This window comes from Gymnoscopelus microlampas (genome assembly GCF_963454915.1).
Source record: "Gymnoscopelus microlampas genome assembly, chromosome: 15".
NCBI classification, from domain to species: domain Eukaryota; kingdom Metazoa; phylum Chordata; class Actinopteri; order Myctophiformes; family Myctophidae; genus Gymnoscopelus; species Gymnoscopelus microlampas.
Window position 1 is genome coordinate 10,428,990 of NC_139952.1, and position 12,500 is coordinate 10,441,489.

The 12,500-nt window shown below is 44.4% G+C and overlaps 1 protein-coding gene across 1 annotated transcript in view; it reads right to left on the bottom strand.

Annotated features, from left to right (window-relative positions):
* Positions 1 to 6,360: 6,360 nt before the first annotated feature.
* The window catches only part of LOC311061462 (transcription factor Sox-9-B-like), a 7,769-nt gene continuing 1,629 nt past the window's right edge, over positions 6,361 to 12,500 (bottom strand). Inside the window, exons 2-5 of the mRNA XM_084080116.1 lie at positions 12,482 to 12,500; positions 10,578 to 10,840; positions 9,051 to 9,427; positions 6,361 to 8,819 (exon numbers count right to left, since the gene is read on the bottom strand). The exon at positions 12,482 to 12,500 is cut by the window's right edge and continues 175 nt beyond it. Coding sequence (XP_083936242.1) covers positions 8,292 to 8,819; positions 9,051 to 9,427; positions 10,578 to 10,840; positions 12,482 to 12,500 — 1,187 coding nt within the window. The 3' untranslated portion in view covers positions 6,361 to 8,291. The remainder of the gene's footprint in view (positions 8,820 to 9,050; positions 9,428 to 10,577; positions 10,841 to 12,481) is intronic.

The following is a 12,500-nucleotide window of genomic DNA, read 5'->3' on the forward strand; positions in this document are numbered from 1 at the left end:
ACCATGCAGCACCACACTGCATGACCTCATAGTAGCTCATACACACCTCATACTGAGGACCGCAATGGAAACAAGCTGTAAGCTGTAAGCTCTGCTTTATCCTTTTGATTATGGTGGGTCAGATGTATGTTACATGTGATGTGACATAATGTGCTTTTCATGATCAATAAATATATCAATCAATCAATCAATCAATTGTATATCGCCTGTATATCGCTGTAGATGAAAAAAAAGCACAGATGCAACTCAGCTCCGTTCTACTAAAGAGAGGGTTTAAAGGGATAGTTCACCCCCAAAATGTTTTTTTTCCCTATCGATTAGGCTACTCACCTCATGGAGACTAAGTCAATAACTTGATGAGCGGCAGTGGTTCCGGTAGGAATCACAAAGAGTCTCCTTTGTGTCTCCTACCGGAAACGATGCCTTCCGGTCCGCTGGTCATCAAATTATTGGCTTGGGAATGCCACAAAAACTAAAAAATATCTGTGAATTCAAGTCTCCATGGGGTGACTAATCGATAAATAAAAAAATATTTTGGGTGAACTATCCCCACTATCCCTTTAAGTGCTTAAAAAAAGGGGAAAAAAACGAGTACCCCTTCCACTACTTCCAGTAAAACGTCTCTCTCTTTGTCATCATTACATCTCAGTATAAACACTGACCGTCAAGACCACACAGCCTCACGTGATGGAAACCCGTCAAGGAAGCTGTGGACTGATGACTAGTCACGTATTGACTGGAAAAAACAAGAAAGTCAAATGCTGTGGTGGAAAATAACTAAGTACATTTACTCAAGTACTTGACTTATAAGAGCAATTTGACTTGACTTGAGTATTTCCATTTTTTATATACTTTATATTCACTTCATACTATATCGTTAGTAACCTCTTATCTCCATATTTTTTTTTGTTTTGTTTTTTGGTAAATGAATGCCCTACTTGATCTACTACTACAGCGTCACAAAAAAGCATCAGAAATAGCAGATCTACAAGCTCAAAATGCGAGAAACGCTAGATCTGCTACTTTTGCTAGTTGAATTTGAATCCTGAAAAGTATTGGACAGTTTGGACATATGAGGTCTCAAGAGAGACAATATTATACATGTTATACATGTTATACAATGATGTTTATTTCTTAACTAATTACTCAAGATTAAATCAAAAATCACACCCTGTGTGAAGGAAGCGGTGCCTTTGGGGCGGGGCTTAACTCATTTCAGTTCGTCCCTATTGGTGGTCTGAGTCCACTTACCAAATTTGTACTTGGTAGCATGCTGCAAACTGGAATAATGGCTGTTTAAAGCCCAGCCAATGGGCAGACAGAGGGGGCGGGCTTAAGTAATTACAGTTTGTCCCTATTGGTGGTTTTAGTCCATGTCCAAAATTTGTACTCCGTAGCATGCTGCGAACTTGAGTTATGGCTGTTTAAATGCCAGCCAATGGGAAGACAGAGGGGGCGGGGCTTGAGCAATTCATGCTCGGCCCGTATTGGTGGTCTAAGTCCACATACCAAATTTGGACTTGGTGGCATGCTGCAAACTGGAGTTATAGCTGTTTAAAATCCCGTGCTCATCCCGTGCTCATACGGGCGGACATCCCTTGGGGTCCCTGGACCCCTCTTTGATAACCGGTGGCACGTGTGGCAAATGAGAGGAGAGATGGCATAGGCAATCTCCAAGTCCGTGTGTGTGTGTGTGTGTGTGTGTGTGTGTGTGTGTGTGTGTGTGTGTGTTTGTATGTGTTGCTTCTTTGCCGTGCTCATCCCAGGCTCATACACACAGACACACAGACACACAGACAGACACACAGACAGACACACAGACAGACACACAGACACCGAGTCAAAGCCACGTATAGAGCGGTTGGCACCGCTAAAAATCAATGATAAAATAGTGAGGTGTGAGCAAGTCAGTAGTGTCTGCAGTGTATGGATGTGTGGAGTGTGCTGTGTGCGTGTTGTAATAAGGGTGCGAAAAGGGAACTGAAAAGAACTGATTAGGCCAACATAGGCCAGGACCCACAGACAGGGACAACCTGTCTGTATGGAGGAGAGAGAGAGAATAAGAGACTTGGAGCAGCGCTGCTTTTATACTCTCCCAGCCACACCCCTCTTAGGAGGGCCAATTGGCTGACGGCCAGCTCCCCTCTGCAGGTGACAGCACTGTGGCAGCCGGCAGGCCACAGTGAGGCAGAGGGGGGCAGGGCCGTCACAATACTATAAGATAAAAAATGCTCTTCTGACTCCACTACACAATCAAGTATTTATTATTATTATTATTATTATTATTATTTTTAGAGTGAACTACTTCTTTTCAGTCCATTTGGTGCCATTTATAAAACAATCCGGACACTTTGGCTGCACCTATTAATTGCCAAGTCCAACGTCCACAAAGTCATATAATAGAATATCGGCCAAACCGATATATTAGTAGGACTCTACATAATATAGTGTTACAATAGCCAAACTGACCATTTTACCACTAAAACACTCTATTCTTAGAAAAATAGACTTGAGTTACAAATGCACTTGTACTGCTTCAGGCCTACAGGGGGGCCGCCAAATCTTTGTGGATTAGGACTTTTAAGCAATTAAGCACTTGTGAGCTTGTAGATCGGCTATTTTCGGCAAAGTGGTTTGGTGTAGAAGGATTTTCTGTTTTCTGGAAAAAAACATAAAAAAGTATGTTGCTATATACTGTACATAGCAACAACAACCCCAAAAGGGGTTCCCATCTTCAAATGTATAGTTACAAATAGGGGTTCCCGCCCTAAATGGGTTAAGTGGTTAAATGTCTGAAATAAACAAAAAAAAACATGAATTTACACAACACTGATAGTCAGTGAATCTTATGAAATGTATGAAAAAGTATAATCTGCAACACAATGTTATACAATATATAACAGGGGTCCCTGCTTCATCTCTCTCTAGCTAAGGGGTCCTTGGCCTGAAAAACAACCCTGGCCTACACGTATTAATAATTTAAACAAAAAGTGAGCTGCTAAATTTTTGCCAAAACTGGTTATCCCCGTGCAAGCAGGCCAGCCTGATGACTGTTTGCGCTGTTTGCGCTGTTTACGGCGTGACCTGAGTGGGCCAGGGGTCGTCAGTAAGCAGCGTGTCTATTGGCTGAGAGGCTGGGGGGTCTTGGCGGTGGGCCAGGGTCGTCGGCAAGTAATGTGTCTTTGGCTGAGAGTTTTTTTTGGGGGGGGGGGATCTTGGCTTGTTGTTTAGTCAGCTCCAACAGGGGCTCAAGGTGGATTGAGGACTGTGAAACTAGACCCTAGGTCCTCTAAGACTTTAAGTCTCTGTCTGTCTGTCTGTCTGTCTGTCTGTCTGTCTGTCTGTCTGTCTGTCTGTCTGTCTGTCTGTCTCTTTGTTTCAGACAGATGCCGGCGGGTTTTTTATCTGTGTCCAAAGAACAACATGCACAACTACACACATACTGCAGCAGCCACGCACACACGCACGCAAGCACACACGCACACACGCACACACACGCGCGTGCGCACACACGTGTGCACGCACGCACGCACACAGACTCAAACACAGACATACAGGCAAAAAGACAGGCGTGCACATAGACAAACAGACATGTAATCAGATGCCAAGACACACACACTCGCGCACATACACTAGTGTTCTCTCCCTCACACACACACACACACACACACACACACACACACACACACACACACACACACACACACACACACACACACACACACACACACACACACACACACACACACACACACACACACACACACACACGCAATCAGAGGGATGATTCGCTGGTTCCAGATCTCACTTGGCCATCTGCTCTCGCCACGTCTCTCTCTCTCTCTCTCTCCTGCACCATCTTGAGAAGGTGGGAGGCATGGAGGTCTGTTCAGAATGCTTGGATTTTAATATCAGTCTGTGTGAGACGTAATGTGGTCGGTGCGGTATGCGCTCTGTGAGTGTGTAGTACCTCTCACAGACACACACACACACACACACACACACACGCACACGCGCGCGCACGCGCACGCACACGCACACGCGCACACACACGCACACACACACACACACACACACACAACTGGCACACACAAGCGCGCAGTGGTGGAAGAGGAATTCAGACTTTGGACTTGATCAAAAGTCCTGCGTTCAAAATATCGCACACGCACACCCGCACACGCACACGCACACACACACACACACACACACACACACACACACACACACACACACACATACACTTCAATCCTAATATCTCCCTCCCTCTTCTATCTATCCATCTTTCTTTTCTCTATCACTGTTTAACAGTCCAGTCTCTCTCAAACCTCAACTATTCTCCTAATATACAGTGTGTATTATATTATAACTGGATGCATGAAGTGCGTAATAACATAATATTGGTATCGGACCGATATCAAAATATTATATCCGTTTTAGCTCATATTTTATTTGTGATTTTTATGTTTGAATGTGAACTTGAAAAAGCCTTCTGTGGGCTGTAGATTCAAATAGTGGTTTCTGGGGAAGCTTACTTTTCTGGGAATATTGTTTTTATTTCATTGGTACTATTAGGCCTAATAAATCAGCTAATAAGAATGCAATGCATCTGCATTCTGCACCCAGAATCCCAGTTACTTATTTGTGGCCCCTAAGGGATTAATTGGATCAAAATATTATAAAGTAAAGCATTACAACAAAAAAACACTAAACTATCCACTAAAATACTAACCCCATTTCAAAACATACAGACATTCAACCCATTTCAGAATGCCATAACGTTGTGTGAGTGTATTGTCATTGATTATTGTTGCTTGTTCTTTTTGCCAGCAGCAGAACCAAAAACTGTTTTGTACTTGAATTGAGTACATGAGGACCCCATTTCAAACAAGCCATTGCGGCTTTTCGGGCAATCCTATTTAGTTGACCCTGTATTGTAAACTGCACTTCCATGTGCTTTTTTCTCTGCAAACTTCTAAATAAAGTATTCAATCAATCAAATACATGTGCCTGTGACAGTAAAAGGGCAGCAGAGGGCGCTGTGAGGTTTAGTGAGGAACATGCATGCTCTTATGGTAAACAGGAAGCAGTATTCAGATCAGATCACATCAGTGCAGTACAGATGTGAGTCAGACACTGCTGCATGTAACTGTGTGTTCATACTGTGTTTCACAGGTAAGACCTACTATAATGACAAAATAGTACATGCTTAAGTGTTATGTGCGTGAATGGGGATCTGATATGTGCATGAGTGTAACACACAGCAACACAGCGACAGCTTCATTGTGATTGACCCATTAGAACCGGGAACGCATCTGTGTAACCACTTAAACCATTAGAACATTTTTTTAAATGTGTGCAAATCTTTGAATATATATTTTTAAAGCAAACATTTTTAACTCAAATCTTTGCTTTAGGGGTCCCTGGAACAAAAAATGTTCAGATGGGAGTCAGCGGACAAATACATTGGTTGGCCCTTGACATGAAAAGGTTTGAGCACCAAACCTGATATAAAACCTGATATAGCAACATACATTTTTCAGAAAATTGTTAGGATTTAGAAGACATTTTGTAGAATCGGAACCTCAGGCCTTAATGGGTTGAGTACAGTAGGGACTGTGATAGTTCTATACCATCACCAACGTAAGCTCTGCAGTCTGCTTACAGAGTTTGGAGTATTATGAGTATTTGGAGTTGTTGAAAATATGAATGTTTGCATGTTACATTTGAATTATAAAGCTATGTCTGTGCCCTGTTGTGTTTCTCAGCTATTGCGTATAAGAAACAGGGGCAATTAGGCCGTTTGCGTTGTTGAATATAATGTTTCAGCTGTTTTATTGGTATTAAGTTGAATGATCATTGCACTGAGGAGGTGTTTATTGAAGATATGATGTTCAATGTTATTTCATGTGTCTATACTATTGTCATGGTGCCTTTGGACAGGGAAAGAGTACTGTACTTTGAGCAGCTATAATAATAGGCTGCTCTATAACAGCAGCCATATTGGAAAGAAATTGGGCCTCTTTTTACTTCCTTCACAGGTGTTACCAATGATACTAATGAAGGCTCTCCTCCATTCTGGTCAAACAGAGTCAGGGTGCTGATATTGTGCATGTTGACTCACTGGAAACACTCTGCTATAGTGGGTCTCAAAATGTGGTCCAGGGACCCTCAATCCCAGTCCCGCCTCACTATATTCATTTTGGACTAACTAATGAGTTCTCTCCTCTCCTATCATCTCCTCTCACCAAACTTACTTTTCTTTCTTCCCAAGTTTCAGCCATAGTTGAGACTTCAAGAATAAATTCACAAAGAATCCAGGCAGCAAGGTGAGCCTCCACAAAAGAGAACACAAATGCGATATGAATACAAATAATATAAATACAATTTATTAGTTATAAGAATAAGTACGCAAAATAATTACTTTAGACATATGAAATGAACAGAGCTAATAAATAAATTAAAGGTTTTCAAAGTGATGGAGACACATAGAACGGGGTGGGGTGGGGGTGGGGGGGATGTGGAAAAGACTGCCAGCAGGAGTCACCCCCCCAGGGGTCAAAGGTGACTTCCTGTTGCTGTCAGACACATGCCATCAAGCAGTAAGAATAATGTCTGCTGTGGTCAATGTGAGGAACCACACGCACTTACACGCATACGCAAGAACACACAGACATAAAGACAAACGCACGCGCACACACACACACACACACACACACACACACAGACACACAGACACACAGACACACACGCACACACGCACGCACACGCACGCACGCACACACACACACACACACACACACACACACACACACACACACACACACACACACACACACACACACACACACACACACACACACACACACACACACACACGCACAGTATCCCACACTTCTCTATTTTAACTGAACAGAATTATAATAATACAACATAACTTCTCTTTACAACATGTGAGAACTGGACACAAATTGAACAGCATAAATAGAAATCATGCTCCTCAAATGGCATGGAATGTTGCCGAATTTGTTACTGTCGGGTGGAAACCTTGTATGTCCAAAACTGTTACTTTTCAAGAAATGGCAAACACAAACAAACAAACACACACAATTTGAGAATTTCGCCCGTACAAAATTCCACCCGTTCACCCACTGTGAGAAAGGCTCGAACCGGTGTAATTATAAAGCCCGCCCACCCCCCACCCAATATCTACAAGTACAAATAACTAATAAACAGAACCGCCCACTCCCAAACGCCCAAACCCTGGATTATAAAATAAAACAGCAAAAAATAAAACAAAAAGAAAAAAAGAATGAAAACATGGTACCTAATGCAATATCAACTATCAATATAAAAACAATCAATACGTCCTCACAGAGGATTCTTTTATCATTTGTAATGTCTACTCTTATGTTTCTAAAAATAGATATGTTTCTGTTATAACACAATAAGGCACGGCGTGAGCCAATCACATGTCCCGACTCTTCTGACTTCCCCTTCCTGTTCTCGTTCTTCTTCTTCTTCTTCTGTTTTGAATTCAAATGTCTGATTCAGGGACCGGACCTCCCTTGGAATGTGTGCATGGATAAGTGTCCATAGCGCACGTACGCACTTGTATTTGTATTTCTTTCGCCTGATTTATACCTAGTTTTGCACCTGAATTTTGGTGCATTACATGTGCACAACTAAGTATGGCTCCGACTTTTTAAGTCATACTGTGAAACGTTTTCCACAGTAACCATTATACGTAATTCTAAACACTATTAAAAATGTTTTTAGTTTGGAGTTAATAAATACAATTTCTGAAGACTTTTGCGTTCCTAAATATCCTCGGGCGCTAGGACCCTGCAGCATTACGTTTTGAGCAGTACTAACGTATATACAAACGCCGTAATGACAACAGAGCTACCAGAGGTGTCGCCAAAGACTACTAAAAAGGATGTTACCCAGTATGACTTTAAAGAGGTTAAAAAAATAAGAAATAATTAAATCAAATAAAGACAAAACCTGGGCCCTGTTTTTTGTATCATTTGGATCCTGTCCAGAGGGGCAAGGCGGTCATTGAACTTATGCCAGTTTTTGTTTGTGGATGCAAAACTATGGAAGCAACCGAATGGAACAATTATAAAATGTTTTATTTTCACCTGTCGTTAGTGGTCCAAATGATCTAAAAAATAAAGGCCAGGTAAAGAAAAAAAGAACATACAAAAAAAAACAACAACATACAAAACATCGGATATCGGTGTTGTAGGACACTCAACACCGCATCAAACCCCAAAAATCGTGCATGTCCCTCACGGCCTGGTGAGCTGGGTGTAGACAGGAGCCTGCTCCCAGTGCTGCGGCGGGCTGTGGCCGCTCTGCAGCGGCGGGACGGACGGTATGCCTGTCGTGTCCGCGATGGGCGTGTACATGGGCCTCTGGGAGGCGGGGTTCCCCATGTAGCCAAACGATGTGGAGTACAGCCCCAACCCCGCGCCCTGGCCATAGTAGGAGGCGTTTGGGGCGCCGCCCTGGTGGTCGGAGTACTCGTACTGCGGCCTGGAGATGGCGATGGCGGGCGGGTACGTGGATGAGGAGGAGGAGGAGGAGCTTGAGGAGGAGGATGGAGTGGAGGAGGAGGAGGGACTGTAGTGGGAGGAGTGGAGGTTGAAGGAGGCGGAGCCATAGGGGGCATGCTGCGGCGAGGACGCTTGCGGCTGCTCGCCATAGCGACTGGGACTCAGCTGCTCCGTCTTGATGTGGGTCCTGTGGCCCGCCTCCGAACCAGAGGCTCCGCCCAGGGTGGTCAGGGTGTGCTGCTGGTTCTTAGAGGTCCAAGCCTGCCGGCAGGGATGGGTATCGTTAGGAGTTTATTCATTTTGATTATGCTTATTGGTTCCGGTTCTTGGATCCCCCGTTTAAGAAAAATGTCTTCATTCTTTTTAAGAGTTAACTGAAGCAAACATCATTTACTATTACTTTACAAACTGTGCATATTAGTATAGTACCTGAGATTGAGCTAATGCTGAAAATACTGGTGCAATTGGCCAGATTTCAATACCAAACCGTACCTGTGGGCCGAGAGCGTTGCCACCCGCCACGGTGCTGATGCTGTAGCTAGCGGCGTACGCCAGCGGGTGCGGCCCGTTGAGCGGCAGGTACTGGTCGAACTCGTTGACGTCGAAGGTCTCAATGTGCGAGATGACGTCGGAGCTCAGCTCCCCGATGTCCACGTCGCCAAAGTCGATGTTGAGCTGGCGAGGCGCCACGCCCCCCACGCAGAGGGAGGAGGAGGAGGAGGAGGGGCAGCCGGCCTCCGCCGGCGAGCGGACGAGGGTGATTCCGCCCCCTCCACACGCCCCGCCGGCCTCACGCTTCAGGTCCAGCTTCACGGAGCACGCCGTGTCGGCCTTAGGGGTGGCGGGAGGGGTCGGGGGTCCTTGGGAGCCTGAGGAGAGAGAGAGAGAGAGAGAGAGAGGTGGTAGAGATGGTATGAGTAAGACCGGGTTGTTTTCATGTCCATTTTCTTATACATTTTGAATAGACAATTATTTACCCCTTATCTTTCTTCTAAATAATCATTATGCTAATTCCCCCCACCTGCCAGTGAGGAGCCCAAACTGGGAGGACATAGCACTTCCCGCTGAGAGGCTCCACCCCAGCCTGAAGGAGTACGTGGCTTGACAAATATCACCCTCCCCGCCCCAGCTTCTCTTCCCCGAGCATGGCCAAGTGTGTGCGCTCGGCAAACTGAATGCACCGCGGTGGATTCTAACCCCTGGACTCTCTGCTGGTGGGTAGGTTCTTTACCCCTGCGCCACCCGAGCGCCCACATGTTCATTTTCTACTTGAAGAGTTGAATCCGAAGATAAAATATTGATATGAGGGTGAAAGGGAGATGCAATGACAGATGGGAGGCACCAGCTGTCTATATTAACATACTGTATTAACAGCATATTATGAATATATTATGATTGTTTGAAGTGAATATTTGTACTGGAAAAAAGAGCAATACATTTTTTCTTAACATCTCTCTCTCCCCCCAATCTCTCTCTGACTCACAATAGGCTCTATGCACAGCAGCCATATTGGTAAGAAATGTGGCCCCTTCCTTCCTTCCTTCACAGGTGTTACCAATGATATTAATGAAGGCTCTGTTCCATTTAGTGTAAGTGAGTAGTTCTAAAACTTCTTAATTTCAAGGGCCCCCATAACTCTGAGAGTGTACAAATGGAACCAAATGGACCCGTCCATTTGGTTCCATTTGTACACTCTCAGAGTTACGTACCCGTAAGGGGCCATTTGGAACCCCCTCAATGAACCATGAGGGTTAGGACCACACAGGACCACACTTGAGTTTCCAGTGAGCCCACATGCACAATATCTGCACTCTGACTCTGTTTGACCAGAATGGAACAGAGCCTTCATTAGTATCATTGGTAACACCTGGAAGTAAGAAGAGGCCTCCAATACGGCTGCTGTGTATAGAGCCTATCTGCCCCCCTTTGCCTTTCCCCCACTCAATCAAACACGCACACGCACACACACACACACACGCGCGCGCGCGCACACGCACACACGCACACACGCACACACACCTGTGTGCTCTCCCGGTGAGTGCACGTCGCCCATGCTGGAGGTGGGGGAGTCGGTGCGCTGCAGGGCCTTGAAGATGGCGCTGGGGGAGATGCTGACGTGCGTCACGGCCGCCTCGCCGTCCTCCTCCGCCTCGCCCTGGCCACCCTTGAGGCTCTTGCGGCGGCGGGGCTGGTACTTGTAGTCCGGGTGGTCCTTCTTGTGCTGCACGCGCAGCCGCTCCGCCTCCTCCACGAACGGACGCTTCTCGCCCTCGTTCAGGAGCCTGGATGGAGCGGGTGGTGCAAAACGGTCAGAATTCATATTGGCTACTGGCTTGTGAACAGTGGTGGAAAAAGTACTCACATTTTTTACTTCATTGAAAGTATCAATACTGCAATGTAAGCATACGCAGTTACAAGGAAAAACCTGTAACTCAAAATTTTAAAAATTGTGAAAGTTCAAAAGTATTGGTATCAAAATGTATTTAAAGTAGCAAAAGTAGAAAGTGCTCAGTATGCAGGAAGTCCCGTTTTTGTATTCAAATGGCCAAAATGTATATAGGGCTGCGGCTGAAGTGGTTACTGTATGTTTTGTAAAGATAATCAAGATCTACAAAGTAACTAGTAACTGAAGTTTTCAAATCATTTTAGAGGGGTAAAAGTACAATATTTGTCTCCGAGATGTAATGGAGTAGAAGTTAAAGTACCTCCGAACTGTACAGTACTTGAGTAAATATACTTAGTTACTTTACACCATTGCTTGCTTGTTTTTTTGGGGGGGGGTGCAAAAAGGTTGCAGACTCTCTAATCTCTCGAGCCAGACTGTTGAGTCCAACAATGTTGAAATGCTTCTGTCATAAAGTCTGTGCAAAGGAAGCGCTGAAAACGATTCTGGAGTAACGCTTATGTCCCGCCTACACTCCACGCTTTTGTTTCGTCATGGCAGTCGCAAAAATTTGTCCTACTCTAAATCAAATTAGTCAAAGCATATATATTTTGCTGCTTGGCAGAAATGGAAGTTAAAAAATATGTTTTACAGATATTATATTTTCGTGAACGGAAATGACAAACAGATGACAACTTCCTTTCTCGACTTTCAGGAGGTGTAGTTACAGACTGTATATAGCATTCGGAGATTGAGGAATAGTTGTCTGGCTACATGAGACTTCTTAAGCTATAACTATAAATTCTCAGCATGGTCGCCGCAATTCCAGCCTCGAGTTCCAGCCTCGTCAGCAGATAATTAATAGTGTAACAGCCGTCAATCAATCAATGCATTCTTGGCAGTTGCAGTGACAGACATCAGAAATGTACAGAGTCAGCAAATAATACAAGTTTCATGCTATGAATGCAAATACAACGTATTACTTGAGCGTGTGTGTGTGTGTGTGTGTGTGTGTGTGTGTGTGTGTGTGTGTGTGTGTGTGTGTGTGTGTGTGTGTGTGTGTGTGTGTGTGTGTGTGTGTCAGAGAGAAAGATGGGGGGAGAGAGAGAGAGAGAGAGAGAGAGAGAGAGAGAGAGAGAGAGAGAGCGAGAGCGAGAGTTAGAGTTGAACACTCTCCGAGTTAAAAAAAACATACATAACCACTTCAGCCCTATAAACATTTCGGCCATTTGAAAACAGCAGATCTACAAGCTCTCAACGCGTCGCATCGCGACGCGTTGAGAGCTTGTAGATCTGCTATTTTCAAAAGATACATTTCATACATGTGAATATGATACCTTGTGAAATGTGACATAATGAGTACTTTCTACTTTTGGTTCTTGAAGTATATTTTGATGCCAATGGTTTTGTAATTTTACTCAAGCAATGTTTTATTACCCAGACTTTTTCTTCTACAGCGTAGTATTTCTACAGTGGGCAGTATTGATACTTTTACTTTAGTAAAACATTGAGTACTTTTTCCCACAGTGTGGTACCTCACCTCCACAGTTTGCCCAGGG